General features: G+C 48.3%; 1 protein-coding gene across 1 annotated transcript in view; it reads left to right on the top strand.

The window, feature by feature from the left end:
- Positions 1 to 978: 978 nt before the first annotated feature.
- Positions 979 to 17387, top strand: part of GABRA3 (gamma-aminobutyric acid (GABA) A receptor, alpha 3) — a 60692-nt gene continuing 44283 nt past the window's right edge. The window contains exons 1-2 of the mRNA XM_010568901.1: positions 979 to 1067; positions 5486 to 5607. Of these exons, the coding sequence (XP_010567203.1) occupies positions 979 to 1067; positions 5486 to 5607 (211 nt within the window). The remainder of the gene's footprint in view (positions 1068 to 5485; positions 5608 to 17387) is intronic.

Here is a 17387-nt window from a genome sequence, read left to right as displayed (position 1 = left end):
CCAGAGGTCAGATGTGGCTGGCAACAACATCTTGCCCTGGTTTCTGCAGGCTGTGATTGAAGCGAGCCTTCATTTACGGCTTTGGGGGCTCACACTGGCCGGTTGTGCCTGGCTGCTGTGGTGCTGAGCCTCTGCTAGGCTGATTCCCATGTGTGCCAGACATGAGGTGTCGTGTTGGGGAGACGTCACGACGAGCTGTATTTATACAGGCTGTTGCTTGGCAGTGCTGTTCCAAGGTGCATCAACATAATGAGATACATAAAAGGGGAAGGCAGTTAAATGTGCAGTAACATCACAATAAAGGTAAAACTGAGCATTAATGAAAAATCCGAGCACACTAAGTGCAGTACAGTTGAACACTCCCACTACCTTGGGCCTCAGTGCCCAAACTTAATAATAATTTCTGGCAGTGTCATTACCAGAATTAAATGAAGGCCTAACTGTCCAGAAAAAGATGTTTGGAAAAAATGGGTCTTGAGACTTTGCAAGTGGTTCTGCTGTGCGGGTGTCCCCAAGGCAGCACGGGTAGCAGGGGAACTGGAAACCACTGCAAGGGGAGGGCGGTGGCTGAGAGTACAGGGTGAGGAGGAAGCGATGAGTGGAAGAAGAACCAGTGTGGTCATTTTGGGAGTGGAGCTATGCACTTGCTGCCAGGTGATGAAGCACCTGGGGAGCTGCTGGATGTGCTGTGAAGATGGGGTGAGGGTTTGTATGTGTATGTACATGCTTGGCTCTGACCCCGTGCTGCCACTTCCCCAGGGCCAGCAGTGCTGCAGGGGATGCTGCTGCCTTTGGTACCTGGGGGGTCTCTGGACTTCAAATACAGGACCCCAGAAATACTGACTGCTGGGAAAAACTGAACTAAGTGGATTGCTTTCCTCCTAGTAAATAAAATCTCTTTTCTCTTCTCTCCTTCCCCTCTGTGCCCACCCTGGCAGGTTTTGGAGGCTTGCTTGCCGGTCGCCACGTGCTGACGCCATGGCGCCGAGGCTCCCAGGAACGGGGTCACTCTCTCTCATTAGCCTTGGAGTCCTAGTCCTGGTTTTGGCTCTCCCTGCTGATGCTGGGTAAGGTGGTGAGCGCTGAGGCTGTTGGCCAAGGCTGCAGTCCTCTTGCTGTGCTTAAATATCCCGGGGCCAGTACCTGTGTGAAGTAGTCCAGGGCAAAGCACTAAAAAGCGTCTCTGCTGTGTTTGACCCTCCCCTTGTCCCCGTCCCCATGCCCTTCACCCGGGGACTGTTCAGTCCCTCGTGGCTGAACTGACTTATTACATTAGCATTATTTGAGGTGCTCTCACTAAGGACAGTTGTCAGCATTTTTGCAACAAAACCAATTTTCAGATTTGGCTTCTGCACAATTCATTCTGGGCAAGGACTTGGCTTGGATGAGTTTTAACCTGGAAGAGAGACTTCCCCCCCCTTTAATTTTTTAATACTCTTTTAAAGAAAAGAAAATGAAACTGCTTCGGCTGTTTGGCTGTTTATGGTGTAACAACCCATGAGCAGCACACCTGATCTGCTGCAGCGTGGGGAGGGGGGGGCTCTGGCCAGCCCTGGCTGGGCACGCTGCTTGCCCTCCGCCTGGGTTGGTGTCCCTGGGCGTGCAGGCTCTGGCTGTCCTGGCACAGAGAGCGCTGCCACCAGCCTCGCCTTCCCAGCCTCTGGGAGCTGTCGGGAGAAGACGAAAGCCTGTTAGTCCGTGACAGGCTCTGCATCGCTCCTCTGCATCCCACCGGAGCCTCTGCTGAGGCTTGGTGTGCTCGGAGAGCCCTTCGAGGAAAGGAGGCAGAGACTCCCCCAGCACAGCCTGCCAGCTGTGGGGAGGGAGGAGCTCTGTGCAGGGGGAGAGAAATGCAAATAATACATGACTGCTATAAAAAATTTAGAAAAGCCTTTAGAGTGCCAGGTACGGACGCTGAAATGCCGTCTGCTGAGTTACAAGTCCAGCAGCGATCAAGGATTTTCATGCATGAAGAAACGTCAATGCTGCCACTCCTACTTCACCCACGCACCCCTCTATGTGCAGCCGTTCGCCCAGCTGCACGCTCCTACCCTGTCCTGCCCACGCCGCTTCACCTGCTTGGATCTAACTTTGCATAGGCAAAAGCATCCTGAGCATGCCTTGACATGTAGGTGTTGACCCTCGTATCGATGTACGGCTGCCTGCCTGCCTAGGCACAGGCAGCCCCGGGGCACTGGCCTCTCGCCTTCCCCTCCAGCCCGCTGGGGCTGGGTCCCTGTCCCCAGGCCGGCTGCGGGGGGGTATCAGCAGCCCCTGTGCCCGCAGCCCTGCCTCTGCCTTCCCCACCGCTGCCCTTTTGCTTCCCGTCACGTATTCACTGATGCTGCTGCCACTGCTCCCTCACCGCCTGCCATGCGGATATTGCTCTGGTCCGCGGGAGGATTTGTTTCCTAAACTGCGTACAAGGGGACCCTTGTTCGCAGCTAAGTGAGCCGATGTGGCAGCCAGCTCTCCAGAGAGCATGTGCACGGGGGGGGTGGCGAGGTAATGACTTTTCCTCCAGCCTATCCTAATTAAATTTGCTGTAAACCTCTGTCTTCCCTGCCTAAAGCTTTTAATTATTTTAAAACCATGATCCCCATACCTCTTTGCAGTTCGTTAGAGTTGTTCACTGGGGCTTTGAGAGAGATAAATGAGACCTGTTTTTACACCTTGCTAAAGGGGAGCTTTAGCTTTATGTTAAGGTTAGGTGAGCCAGCCCAGACCTCGGCTGGGCTGGGGAATTAGCCCAAATCAGGTGCCAGGCAGAGGTGCTACTGGCTGTCCCTTGCCCGCACCTTTCCCTCTCCCTGCCTGTGCCGCTCTTTGCCCGGCGCCTCCTGAGTGAATCTCACGCTGCTCACATTGAAGTCGAAACCTCAAATGTCAGGCTAAGTAAAATGGCTTTGAAATTTGTAAACTCATTTTCCCCATCACTGCTGAGCCTCCGCCAGGACTTCTTCACAAAAACCTGTCCTCTCGCTCTTTATATTATGGGTAATTTTTAAAGATAGCTTATAAAACATTAATGAATGAGCTTTCATGAGCATGCTAGCTATTCATAAGTTATAGATGGTTATATACCCATCAGCAGACACTGGTACAGATTGCTTTTAACCATGACATCTATTGAAAGCTGGTACAATTGAAACCTCACTAATTACAGTAGGCATTTGTTAAATTCCTCAAAATTCTACTTACCTGCAGGGAGTTCAGCTATTCCAAATATTTCAAGTCCAGCTGAAAAGCCAAACCCACAGTTTTGATTCGAATGGGAAGTCTTGAAGGCTGCGTGATGCAGTTTGTAATAATCAGCGGTGTTTTGATGTTTCACATCTGACAGGTTGCATTACAGCTGGAACGGGTGTTTTCCTGACCATGCCTCACCCCCCCATACCCTATGGGAACTGCAGTTTAAGCACTTTATTACCTTTGTTGGGCTCTTATCTGCTGAGCTTCCTGGCTTGACCACTTCTCCCATGATAGCAGGTATTGGTTTGCTAAAAACCAGAGGCCAGGTGGCCTTGTGAGAGGTGGGTACGATCCCTGGAGAGGCGAACCTCAAGCACTTGAAATGCAATTTCCCAGAGTGTTTGGTCATTGATGCCGACGCAAATTAATGTCAAACTTGCCCAAAATGGAATATTTCAATTAGCTGCAGCATGCTGAATAGTATTGATTCAGCCTGACTCTAAAAATACCCATACTGTGCTCTCAATTTTTCCTCTTTTGCTAGAAAATACTTTTTGCTCTTCTTTTATCTTACAGAAGCTGGGTTTTCTGTTGGGAGAACATTTTGATAGAAAACTCCAAGCCAGTTCTGCTACTTGCCACCCTACTGACCCTTCACAGAATATTTACAAATGGACCAGTAGTGTCAGGGGTAACTAGTCTAACCAAATGGGATGCAGCAGGATTAAGCTTTGAACTCCTTAAATTATATTCCTCTTTCTGGTTTTTTTTTTCCCCCAGTTAATTCCTGATGCATGCTTAAACCATTGGCTGCACACATCAACTGCAGCAAGAGAAAATGAGGCTGGGGAGGCAAAGGGAAGGGGAGGAGATGTTAGAAAACAACAATTTAGGGGCTTCTCTTCCCCCAGCTGCAGGGAGTGGGACCCTGCTTCAGAGTGTCATAGGTGCCCTTCCTGGTAATTGAACCCATGTCTTGCAGCACCAGTGTCTCTCTAGTTTGCTGCATTTGAGGTCTTCATCTGGGCAGTGCTCCCCAGGCACTTATCTCTCTGGTTAGGGGCTGATTTGCCTGGGGGGGCTGCCCTACTCCCAAGGGGCTCCTGGATGAGGATCCCTCTGCTCCAGCAGCCTTTTCTCCCCCTGCCTGGCTGGGCTTCCTCAGCCATCCCACTGCCTGTCTGTGCCTCTTAATCTTTTTTTGGCCTCATTGGTGTCTCTTTTATTTCCTCTTCCATCTTCCTTGCAATCTCTGCATCTCTATAGATTTTTCTTTTGGTTTTCTGTTACTTAATCTTCTGTCTTTCCATTTGTTTTGGTCCTAACAGCTATTTCTGCTGGGGGAAAGCTGTGCTTGGAGCCACAGCACCAGAGTACTCTGTGTTGTCTGAAATGTCTTTTAGAGACAGCCAGTTTAAGAAGGATTCACAGGCTCCTTTTCTGTTGATTGAAAGGGAGACTGTCATGGTTGCAAAATGCAAATGTATTATTTGAGCCCCTTGGGCTTGCAAAGCTGCATTGAAGATTTTGTTTGGTGAAATGAGCTTTGTTTGAGAAATTTACTACTTATTTTATTCCACCTGGGGCAGAAAATGCCCTGAGGAAATCGTCTTATTTGGGGGCTTCCAGGCTTCTTGCGTTGAGCAGAGATAGGAACGTGAAAACTCATTTGGTTTTATAAACAGGGAAAGTTCAACAAACCGTAGAAATGGTTCATGAAGAGTTTTAATGATGGACTCAGGCTTCAAGCCTGCTTTACTGAATTCCTACTTTTCTTCCTTCCCTCTTCCCAGGAGCAGATAACTTGGAAATGGCTCAATATGGTAAATAACTGGCATCACTTCTTCAATGCTGCCTAAAAGGAGATACTGGCACTTGAGTAACTGAGGTTCCCACAGCCTCTGTTCATAAAATGCCCTTTCTTAGGGGCAGGCAAGGGATGCTGGGGCAAGCGAAGGCTTCCTGAAAAAACAAGGCTCCTAAACCGCTACCCATGGTGCCACTGGCCCTGAGCATGGAAAGGTGGGGAGGGGACAGCGGGGATGCCTCAGCTTCCATGGTGAGGGCTGCGGTGGCAGAGGCCAGAGGAGAGTTGATCGAGATGCCCTGTGGGGAGTCGGGCAAGCACATCACCTTATCAACAGGTGTGCCCCATCCTGCAATTCAGGGCCCACTGCAGCACAGGCTGGAGCATAAACCGACATCCCTTCATTTCCAGTAACTGTTCAGGGCATGTAAAGAGTAGGTTTCTCTTCTGATGATGTTTTTTCCTCTTTCTTCCCCTGTGTGCCAGGCTTTCTCAGAAGCATGTTTCAGATGTCGTCGATGACAGCAAAGATAACATCACCATTTTCACCCGCATCCTGGACCGGCTGTTGGATGGATACGACAACCGCTTGAGACCCGGACTTGGAGGTTAGTTGGGTGGAGAGATGATGTTTTCCACAGCTGTGTAGCTTTAGAAATGAGAGGCTGCACAGATGACTTTTTAATAATTGTGGTGCTGTGGGAAGGAGAAGCTGGTTCAGTGCCAGAGACAGTGTGCTGCTGGTTTCCCCATTCTGAGTCTGTGCTATCTTGTTGTTTGATATTTTGTGAGATGAGAGGTGCAAGTCTCTGACTGCTGTTGTCTTCTATGACATTACATTGATAGGCCTGTAGATGGAGCAAATATAATTAAACTTATTTCTGCTACTTTTATAGGCATTACCATTTCAGAAATGACAATACTACCAGTTTGCAGGACCTTCAACTTGTGTTGGTGTTGCTTTTTAGTCCGTGGGCTTTGCTATAGAGCCTCTCTCTTGACATCTTCTCAGTTATTTCCTATGTAGCTGTCACCTGGCAAGCTCTTCTCTGTGTGCCGGTCTGGGCACCGGGCAGTCAGCCAGGCTCTGCTGTCTCCTGAGCTGCTTTTAACACTGCTGCCATTACAGCTACTGCTGCTGAGTTTCTCTCCAAGCACCTACAGATGTTTAAGGTGCTTTAGAAAGCAAAACCATGGTAGTCACCTTCCCTCCCAATGCTTATGGCATACATTTAGTATGATGTAAGGAGGCAGAAGCAACGGGGACATGTGTGGGGAAGACAGACGTGAGCTTTCTTAGTGAGACGAGGGAGACATGAGCCTGCGTGGTTTCTTGGTGCGTTGTTGCCAAGGGGCATTGCTGTGGCAGAGAAAATGACCCCTCTCAGGTGCTGGCGACTGTGTGCCACAGGGGCCACTGAGGGTCACTCCTGCTCGGCTGCAAAGCTGTGCTGCTTGACCATGATTCCCACCCAAAGCTGGAGTCACCGTATGTTCCCCCATTCCCTGAAGGTCCTGCTGCCAAAGGAGGTTGGGAACAAGCTTTCTGAGCTCTTGCATGCTGATGGGGGCTCCACTGATACAGTGCTAGCCTGGAATTGCATCCTCTGTTCCTCAGAGCAGCCTCATCGTCTCTTCCCAGCTCCATGTCCACCTCTGTGCCATGGCCCTCTGCCCTGCACCTGTCCAGGAGTACTTTGATCCCAAGCAGAGACCATGCAAAATCTGGGGAAGAAGGGTTTCTCCAGTGAGCATCCTCACCTCCAGTGGGCTGCCATGCTGCAGGACCCAGACAGGAAAGGGTTACTGTGTCTGCATAAGCCATCCATCAGTTTTATCGCTTTTGTTGCTTGTTTCTTTCCCCCAGAATTAACTGCAGTCCCACTAATAGCTTTGCTTCCTCAAGTCTCCCCGATGGCTGTATTGATTTAACTGAAACGAGCTCTGAAAGGGGACTGAGGGGGCATTTATGTTCACTGTAGTCTCGGTTGCAGACAACCCCGTGCAAAGTATTAACAAGAGGACTCCCAGGAGCCCCTTGCTGGGGAAGTTAAAACCTTTCTTGGAACATCTCTGCTCTGTTGCTTTAGATCCTTTAATAACGTGCTTAACATAATAAATTGCCTTTGCCTGAACCAGACATTGCATGTTTAAAGACTGCTTTCACCTCTGATTTCCCCTCATGGAGCACTCTTGCAGACCCAGATGGGAGGTTTTGAAAAGAGCTACAGGTTTTGGGGGCTCCTCGCTGCCCATGAGTTGTCCTCAGTGTGTGTGTGTATAGTGCAGCCTGGTGAGCCAGGTTCTCTCCACTTTTAGAGGGACTTGTTTTCCCCAAGTCTAGGTTTTTATTCCTTGGAGGTCTGTCAGGGCTGCTATCAGGAAGAGCATGAGAAGGAAAGACCTTTCCCACTGCTGCTGGTGGCCAGAGAAGTAGAAATGGCAGACTCCAGACTTAGGGGTTAATCAAATGGGCTGGGGTGATAATCAGCAAGAGATGGGCTCCTGCTGTCCAAGGTTATGTGAGATCTGTGAAAGGGATTGCTTTGCTTCACATTAGCAGCTGTGCTGCTGGGTGATTCAGTGACTTACAAGGTACATTGATTTTCCTGTGAGACAGCTCTGAACAGTCCCTGTAGACCCAGCATTGTCTCTCTCCGTTTCCCTCGGGAATATCTTGCACTTGCTTTTCTGAAGACGTCAGGCAAAAGCATCTATTCGCACCATCCAGTCCTGCTTTAGTGTCCATGGAAAGGGAAGACGTGGTGGTATTGTGCCCACGCACAGGCTAATGGAACAATGGACTAGCCTAAATTGTGGGTAACCAGGAAGCAGGACACACAGGTTCCCTTCCTGGCCTTGGTTTCCCTGCTCTGTATGAGGCAAATCCCCCTGAAAACACTGGGTTGGGATACGAAGGGCTGAGCGGGGTGCAGGGCTGCAGCACCTCCCGGGGCTGCACAGTGCTGCATGTGCCCGAGTGTCTGTCCCCCGTGTTTGGCAGAGCCGTTTCCTTGTGCGCCGGGAACCGAGCAATGTTTGTTTAGGCTTTGGGAAAAGACACTGTGTAATCAACAGAGTGTTGATGTGGCGACTTCTCCCCTCAAGATAGCCTCTTTGTATTTATTTTCTTATCCCCTCTGTTTTCACCATCTGCTGCCACCCACTCTAATAGCTCCCATGCCAGAGCTCCTCTTCCTACCAGGATGCTGCAGACACAAACTGAAGCAAACCAGTGCTGAGGCTGCTCGGCAGTGCCCAGTACTGCAGAGCCAGGCTCCAGGCGAGGGTGGTCCTGTGCCTTGCTGCTGCTCCAGTGCCCAGGAGGCAGCTCAGGACATTCTCTCCGGCGAGGGGTCCTTGCAGTCTTGATGGCAAGTAGAGGTTTGTGAGCATGCTCTAGGCTAGCTTAGAAGAGGAAAGCTGCGGGAGGAAGGTGGCTGTCAGACCCCTCCTTCTGCAGCAATGCCCCGTAGCACTGGGAACACGGCCGTCGGTGTCACAGAGAAGTCTTCTGTGGCTGGTAGGAGGTTACTCCCTCTTTCTGCCAGGTGAGCTGAGGCTGGCTTGCTCTTAGGGACAGAGCTGAGTCTTTTGTTTGGCCCCATGACCACTGAAATACAGTCTGGGCTTGAGGAAGGGGTAGCTGTGTAAACAGATCATGTTTTAGGACTCAGAGTGGTTGAGGAGAGGAAGGAACTGTCAGCAGATAACCTGTGTTTCCCCTGACAAAACACAGGGCAGATTGATTATTAAGTCAGAAGAGGAACAGAAATGGACCCCGAAGGGATGGAGACATCTGTTGTCATGGCCAACCTTGTAGGCTAAGAAAATCTCCCACCGAGAGAGTTCCTATGGACAGTACTGACCTCCACTCCTGGTCTGGAACTGTGCAATCATGCAGATCCTCTGCCCAGCCCTGCAAGGGCTGCGATGAGGGGCATCTATTTATAGTTCTCAAATTCTCTTTGCTGCAGCTCCCTGCAGACCTGGCATGCGGAGAGGCCTGTTTTGAACCCGGAGCTTGCCTTGCTTGCAAGAGTCAGAGAGAGGAGATGTGGCCAGGAGAAAGAGGTAGAACTGGCTGACAAAGGGAGAGACACCATGTACCCAAAAAGAAGGGATGCTCAAGGAGTGGGATGTGAGCGATGGGACCACCAGTGATCCTCCAAGAGTGACTGATGCATGAAATACCCTGTATATCCTTGTGCTGCTTACTGTGAAGAGTGACTGAAGTTCTGTAATCCTTACATGGACAGTGTGATGCCCAGCAGTTACCATGTTGTTTGAGGTTCAGTGATGGTCCCTGTGCATCTGTACCTCCTGCAGCCTTATTTCCTAACTGATGAAGTTTAGGTCCATTGTGCTGCAACCAAAACACAACCATCTTGTGAATCCCTGGGGAGGCGCAGGAGGGGGGGTTTCCAGACTTGCCCCAGCCTTTTACTGCCTTACAGCCTCGAGAATCCTTTTAACATGCTTTGGCAATACAATGCTATCGGGGAGCACTTGCTGCTCAGGGAGGAGGTGCATGGGGCAAAACATGGTAAGGATTTCTTCCAGCTCAGCCAGAGACTGCTTCATGGGGGCCAGGGGTGCGTCTGAGGTGCTACTTGGTGTGAGGATGAGGAACCCAGAGGGCATCTGGAGCAGTGGTGGACAAAGTCTCTGTATTGGGTGGTCAGGGGAAGCCTGTGCTCCAGGAAAATGTTGGCCTTTTCCACGGGATGCCAAGGAGGAAAAGATTCTGCCTCAAGGAAGAGGAGAGAGTAGCCTGTTCAATTTTCTAAAAGATGGGCTGTAAACGTTCTAGATAAGCCAGTTTCTCCAACTGCAATTAAAAAGTAATTTGTACCATGTTAAGCAGCTAAGCTAGGATCAATCGGTGTTATCCCTCCTGGATGCATCATTGCTTACAAGGTAACTCACGACCTTTCCTTGAAGCTTCTACCACGTATCTCTGGAGTCCCTAAATGGCTGACTCGGCCCCACTGAGGGAGCAGTGGCTGGCAAGCATCCTGCCGGTCTGTGTCTGCATGACGTGTTTCTGGACAGTTGAGGGTTAGGAGCCTACTGAAGTTTTCAGAGCAGGGGGTTTACTGGGACCAGCAAATGCAGGAAACTCAATTGCAAGTAATGCAATTCCCTAGGCAGAACAAGTGACTTGGCCCCTTTGGTTTCTTCTTCCTTGGGGACAGGCCATGGCTGCCCAATACTTGTCCTCAGGGTTTGCAGCAAGTGGGTCCCATCCAGGCAGAGGGGAAGCACCAGTTTGTACCTTCACAACTGAGTATGTCTGCAGAGTGAAAGCAACCCAGGGTTGTGGCTGCCTTCTCTTCCTCACCTCCACTGGGTAGCTCTTTGTGCCTTGGTGTTAGCATCTCCCTGCCTGTGTTGGGCTCAGTGCAGACGCCCTTGGGCTCAAGCACCTTTTGGTGAGGTCAGGCTCTGCTGCTCACAATAGGACTCAAATCAGGGATGCCCAACGTGGGCCTACGGTGCCTTTTATCTGGCCTTACTATGTCAGCTCTGCCCTGCTAAAGGTTTTGATCTATAGTCACCTGTTAATATTTATCCTGCTGATGTATTCCCTTTATTCTTTTGTAAGTGAAGCGTACTTCTGCTGGAGTTTTTCTTGTCTCTTCTTTCTGTGGTGCAGTGTTTCTTCCTGCTTTTTTAATGATGGTGTAGTTCGCAGGAAGGCTTCTGAGCAAGCGAGAAACATCTGTATCCCTGTCTCGCCACCTGTATTTCACTGATTCAAATGCTGATGGCCAAGAGGATTTGCGCTTAGCTTCAGAGCGGCTCCTTCTAGGTTGAGACATTCCTGTGAGATGCTTGGTGTATTACACCTCAGTGCATCTGTCATTTTGTCCTGACCTCCTGCAGGTAAGGGCTTGTCTGTCATTATGTGAGCATTAAGGCAGAGGGACTGAAATAGTCAGAATAATTAAATTATAGAACTACCTTCTCTCAAAAGTACAGTGCTCTTCAAGCTGAAACAGTGAGGGCTTATCTTCCTGGCAAGATCCAAGAAGAAATCTGTTTGCAATGAGAGTAACTTATAATAGTAGTAGAAATTGTTAAATTGTCCAGGTTGAAGTTTAGAGAACCTTTATTTCCTAAAATCTGGATGAAATGTTGAAATTGTCCTTTTCTTCTGCGGATAGGTTGCAAAACCCTGGGGAAGGGACCCTCGCAAGCTCTTGGGGTGCCTGTAAAGTCGCAGCATGCAGCAGCCCAACTTTCATGTGCTCAGTGGTGGACAGAGGGGTGGAGGCAAATCTGTTCTTGGTCCCTTGGCAGGAGCATTGGATACTGCCTGTTGCTGTGGGGACACCTGTGTGCTGGTGGACGAGTCCCACTGCAGTATGTCCCGCCCCCCATTGCAGCAGAGCTGGTCCTCAGGTGTCCAGGGGGGACAGACTCGATCTGGTCTTGAGCTCTTCTGCAGGATTTTTCACCTGTGCGTGCTGAAGCTGCCTGCAGCTTGTCATAAACATTATCTAGATCTACTGTTTGTGCAAGAGAAACGTTAGATGACAAACCCAGTGGTCCTTTGTGGTTTGTTATGATTTCCAGGGTTTCAGGACTGTGTTTAATCTGTTTTTCCGTCTTAATGTTCCACCTCTCCCAACTTTTCATCTCTTCTCTCTGATCTGACTTCATGCCTTGTATTGATTACTCCAGGGAGGAATTTGATCCTTTCTTAGAAAAAATCCATGTCTTATCTCAGATTTTTGTCTTTGTCTGAGATTCCTTGATGAGTTTTAATTTGAAGCTGAGGCATTGCCTGAACAGCATTTTCTCCTATTTACCTTTCTGGGCAACAGGGACCCTGCTCTGTCTCATCAAACTTCTGAAGTTAAGATCTATGAACAAATGAAAAAAAGGTTGTCTTCCCTTTGGGTGCAGCTCTCCAAAGGCAGCTTTGCCATGGATTTGCACAGCCCCGATGCTCTCCTCTCTCATGCAGAAATCCCAGTTGTGCTGCTGTTTAAACCCATGGCGTACAGGGAGAGGGAGCTCTGTGTGAAAAGGCATGCACACATCAGAAGGCAAGTGAGGAATGCGGGCTTGACAGCTATGCCTAAGGGTGAAAGTCTTCTCTTAAATAACTTATGAATTTGCTTAGGGCAACAAGTCTGTATCAAAGTTTCAGGGATATCACAAACACTCCGTAGGGGTCAGAAACCCATGGTGAAAAGAGATTCATAGCTTTTTGTGTGAAACGGCACTTGGGCTTCAGGTCAGCACTGGGTCCTTTGGGGGCATCTTGCAGCTGCCTGTGCCTCTGCAGCGGTGTGGGAGGGAGTGGACCACCACGGTGGGTCCCTGCCCAGCCACCCTCTCCACGGGGCAGTCGTGTGGCCAAAGTCGATGACCCATGATGAGGCTGTCCTTGGGCAGCACGTTCCTGGGCTCTCCAGAGGGGCCACAACCAAGTCCCCAGGCTGCCAAGGTTGTAGAGGGGAAGGTGTTTCTCATGCTACTTTGGATGCCTTTTTTTAGATGGTGCCTTCATTTGCTGCTTGTGGTTCCAGTGAGGAGTCTGCCCCAAGCTGCTAACCCCTCCATATATCCGCACATGTAGGCAAGAAGTAAGATTTTTCCCAAAGGTTGAGAAATTTTTCTAGGAAAGTGAATCCATTTGGAGGAATTTTTACCCCAGTGATTTGTACTGGAGTAACAGCTCAGAGCGTCAATGCTACATCAGACACCTGCAGTAAACCAGTGTGAACGTTAGGCAGCTGATCCCTGCCTGAGGGGAAGCTGGTGGGTGCGTGTTGGAGACGGTATGACACAATTTGTTTATAATGACTTTGGAAGGGGGGAGCTGATGTTTAAGTGTGTTGAACATGTGTTAGATGGTTTTAAGAACATTAGTAGATGATGTTAGAGGTGGCTATAAACTGCTTGCAAGGATGTCTTTATTGATCTGTTGGACTATGGCAGCTACTCATTTATTAGAATTTCCACTCGTTTAGTCCCATGTAAAGGATTTATAATGTGTCTTTGATATGGATTGTGAAATAAGATTTTTTTTTATTAGGTATTATAAAGTTTAAAAACAACTTTAATTGGTTTATTCGGGGAAGCTGGTGGTGAAACAACTGGTCAAATATTGAGGAAAGAGCAGTTATTTTATTTGTTGAGCTAGAGGTTAAAATGTTTGCAGCAGTTCGTGTGCGTATACAGAGGCACTGATTATGTCTGATGAGGCAAAGTCATTGATCGTGTTGGTGGTGAATTTCAGCCCAGTTCCATCTGGAAGAAGCAATCAAATCACATGTACCTGGGCCCCCTGAGGTGGGGGGATTAATGCTGCTGATTCAGACCTGTTAGCTTGTTAATGCCGTTTCATTTATTTAAAGGTTATTGTTTGAGTAAATAAGAATATTGGAGTGTTCACAAGGCTCTGGAAGATGCATGGGGCTTTGGGGAGTGAGTTGCTGCAAGACTATGAGGCTAAACTGTGCAGGGTCCCTTAACCAAATACTGTTAAAAGTCAGAGTGAAATTCTCACCCTGTTGCAGTAAATGGCAGAGCTCTCACTGAGTCTGGTGGGGCAGGAATTTTGTGTAATGATTTCTTTGTCTATGTGTACTGCCCTGTAGCTTACTTTAAATATCTGCCTCTGAAGGACATACAGCTAATGTTTATTAAAAAAAAAGTCTTTGTGGAGTACTGGCAATTGTAAGCATAGAGTATAGCCTAGAGAGAGTTTTTAATCTGCATTTTGCATTGTGAGAAAAGGACACCCCGTTCACTTTACCTTCTGGAAGAACATAATTCAAACCAAAGTGATGAGAACAACAGGCATGGAAAAAGCTTTTTGTTTTGGTTTGGGTTTTTTTTCCCCAAACCCACTGGAAAATCCTATTAATGACAAGTTCAGACTGAATCAGTGGATGAAATGATTCATGACTGGAGTGAAATAAATTGTGTCTGAAAATTCAAGACGCTATTTCAACCTTGCAAAAGTCATTTTAGATGCCTCTTTTTTGGAAGGATCAGTTCTGATACAAGAAGCTTTGTCAATCAAAGGATCTGATGACCATAAAAAAAAACCAAACCACACATGAAAAACCACAGCAATTTGCAAAGGGGAAGGTTACAGAGGCTCTGCACAAGGCTTACTGCACCCATCTGAATTCTTGGTGAGGAAGTTGTTTGTATCCATACAGGCCAGATTAGATTTTTTGCAGTCCTGCATTCCTACTTACTTACCTGAAGACATGTCTTCTGGAGAGCTGTGAATGTCATTTTAGCCAGTTAAGGCCATTGTCCTGCAAAAAATGAAGGTGCAAACTCTTCTTTCCACAAGTTGTGTTTTCTGTAAAGGGTCTATGCACATGTGGGAATTGAATTACAGGCTTTTGTGCTTGAAAGATTCCCTTTGGAGAGATGCACCTGGTCTCGCCTGAGAATTTGAAAAAGCCTTTTCCTAAAAAAGGGCCCTGTCTGCTTGCATGAGGAAGGGTTAAAGAACAAAAGCATGAAATCTCCTTTCTTGTTTCCTGATCAATCTAGCCATCATTATGAGAGAAGCTTTCTGATAGCTTCTCTTTGTCATGTAATGTTAATACCATTAAGTCCACTTTGGCAAGGAAAGCAACGTATAATTAATTTGCAAATCAGGAAAGTGGATGTGATTTTTATACAAAAGAGAAGGTCTTTAACTGCAGAAGGCGTTGTGTGGGCATGGCTGTGCTGCAGATGGGACCTCTCCTTTCCCGCAGGGCAGGTGTCCCTCCTCGAGCATTCCCCTCAGAGTGGTGATGTTGGGACCCTGAGGTCCCAGGCTGGGTTGGTTTCCCCATGTGCCCCACTCGGTGCACACACCTTCAGTGGGTCCCAGTTTGCTGGCAGCCAGAAAAGGGCCTGAATCTAACAAATAACAGGGGAACCAGGTGGAGCAAGGGTTTGCTTAGGAGTATGCAAGTGCCTCTGAATACCTGTGGAGCACGTTGGTTGAGCCAGGTGCAAATATCTTTAAGCCTCTGCCTCCGTCCACTTTCTTTTTTTTTTCAAGCCTTAGCTCTATTAGAATTATTGTTATTTTGATGCAGAATGCATTAAAAAGGGAAAAAGAAAAAAATCCAAACCCTATCCGGACTGATTTGTTCCCAGAAAGATGTTTAATTTTGTATGTATAATTGAAAGGGGCTAAATATAGCTGTATTAATATTTATGGGCCTTATGTTGGAGTCAATACAAGAGTTGCTGTTCAAGGCAATTAAGCTTTACCTTTTCACATCTAGGATTTCAGCGTTTGGAGATGACAGTAGTTGTGTGACCTGCATCCAAGAGAGAAAAAACTAAAAGCATGCCATTATCTGTCAAATATGATACCCTGTATTTAATGCTGTTTGCTGACAAGCAGTTTGTCTCCAGCAAGGGTGATCTCTCAGAAGCAGGAATGCTATCTTAATAGGGTGGACATCGGAGAAATCGGTAGGCTCAGAGGCTTGCAGGAGAACTCTCCCTGCAGCCAGTGCTGTGTTTTGGGAGGAACTGTGACTAATCTCATGGGATCAGAAAGCGGGCATTGCCCACCTCTGCTGCATTGGTACCTGCTGGGGACGAGGGGGAAATGATTATGGTGGCAGTTCATGGACTCCATTTATCTTCCTACTGTCTCCACCCTGGAGCTGGGGCATAGGAAACGCGACCGTCAGTAGCTCATGTGTGGAAGTGCCCAGGGCAGGGAGGGCTGCTTGCACCCTATTCCTGGGCTCGGGCTATCTGTGTGTGTCTGCGGGGCTAGTCACAACCTTCATGTCATTAAAGCACAGGGAAAGCAAATCCTGTCCAGAGATCTGAGCCGCTCTAGGGAGAGTGTGCACGGGGAATTAGGTCGAGGCTGTAATGATGAAAACAAGTCAGTTTGCGTTAATAACAAAGGCAAAATGATGATGCGCTTGATTTCTAAAGCGCTGCCTTTCAAGAGAAAGGGTATCACTAGGATAACATGACAAGAGTCCTGGCAGTGGTTGAATTGCCTTGCATTGCCGCTTTTTGGAAGCTGCAGCTCTTCACTGCTCCAGTTAACAAAGAAGCTGTTAGACACTGTAAAATCTCTCACTGATAAGGACTGTCTGAATCCTGCCTTTCTACTAAATTTGATCAATGTGTCAGATTTTTCTTTTCTTCTGTCTGGACTCTAATAACTGCCTTTGAGAAGGAGGACTGCAGTACGGAGCCTTGGTCACGGCTGCTCTGCAGCCTCCTTGGGGAATGAGGGGTTGACCTGCCCTCCCCGGGGCTGATGCTCACAGCCAGGGCTGCAGATGGATGTTGTCTCAGTGAGGGTGAGCTTGGCACTCATCCCTTCTCCTAAGACTCATGCACCCCACAAATTTTGAAGCTTTGTGTGGGTGTGTTTCGGTTCTTTCACTGGTGCGTTGTATATTTTGGTAGCTGGAAGCCTTTTAACCCCCTTCAGTAAGCATCAGGGGAATGCGTTTTCTGATGGCTTTCATTAGCTTTTGCTGTTGGAGCACAATAGCTGCTTAAACAGGGAGGGAAAAGCAGAAATCAAATGGCACACCCGCAGAGGTAGAAATGGTGGCCACGCTCTTAGTGGTTGGAAATGAGTTTTCAGCTCCAAATGGCCCTTCTGAACTCAGCCTTGGCTTGGGGGATTTGCACCAGGTGACGCTGACCCCAGCAGACTGGTATTTCCTATTATGGATGACAATAACCTTGCCAAAAGGTGTTGGCTTGATAGCAAAGGATTGTTCCTTGGTGTGCCTGAGAGCGAGCCAGCGCAGGGCTGAGTCCCACCTCATCTCTATTCCTGAACAAGGGCAAGGAAAGCTATGTATTAAGGAACAAGGAAATTGCACCAGTTAAATTTAAAAAACTCATTTAGCTAAAGCAGCACAAGCCCCCATGAATATTTATCTGATGTTACGGAAGCATGTGGACTCCCACCTACTTTATTAAATTGATTTTCAATAAAAATGCCAGTGGAGGACGTTTGATTAATGGCTGGTGGGACGGTACAATTAATGTGAAGTCTGGAGTCAGCAAGAAGTGTCCCCTGAGCCCATGTGTCCCTGCTGGAGGCTGGGCTAAGAAAATGTTTCTAAACTTCTCTGAGGTACAACAGCAATGTTTATCCGTGTGGTTTCTACGATGGGGTGAACAGGAGTTGCTGTTTTGCTGCTGTTTGGCTGGTGCATGGTTTTGCTGAGGGCTGACGTCCTGACCTTGAAGCCGATGTGTGGCTTTTGCTCCCAGTGCTCTGCCTTTTCTTCTGCTTTTCACACCCCTCTGAGCAGGCTGCGCCTGAGAATTAAGCACAGCAACGAGCTTCAGCGATCATGTCAGGTTTGAGTGAGGCTCCCTGGGCCTTTGCATTTAAACATGCCTGGGATTA

Source organism: Haliaeetus leucocephalus, unplaced genomic scaffold, assembly GCF_000737465.1.
Source record: "Haliaeetus leucocephalus isolate CR32 unplaced genomic scaffold, Haliaeetus_leucocephalus-4.0 Scaffold262, whole genome shotgun sequence".
NCBI classification, from domain to species: Eukaryota; Metazoa; Chordata; class Aves; order Accipitriformes; family Accipitridae; genus Haliaeetus; species Haliaeetus leucocephalus.
The sequence above is the reverse complement of the archived record's forward strand: the minus strand, read 5'-3'. Positions and strand labels throughout refer to the sequence as shown.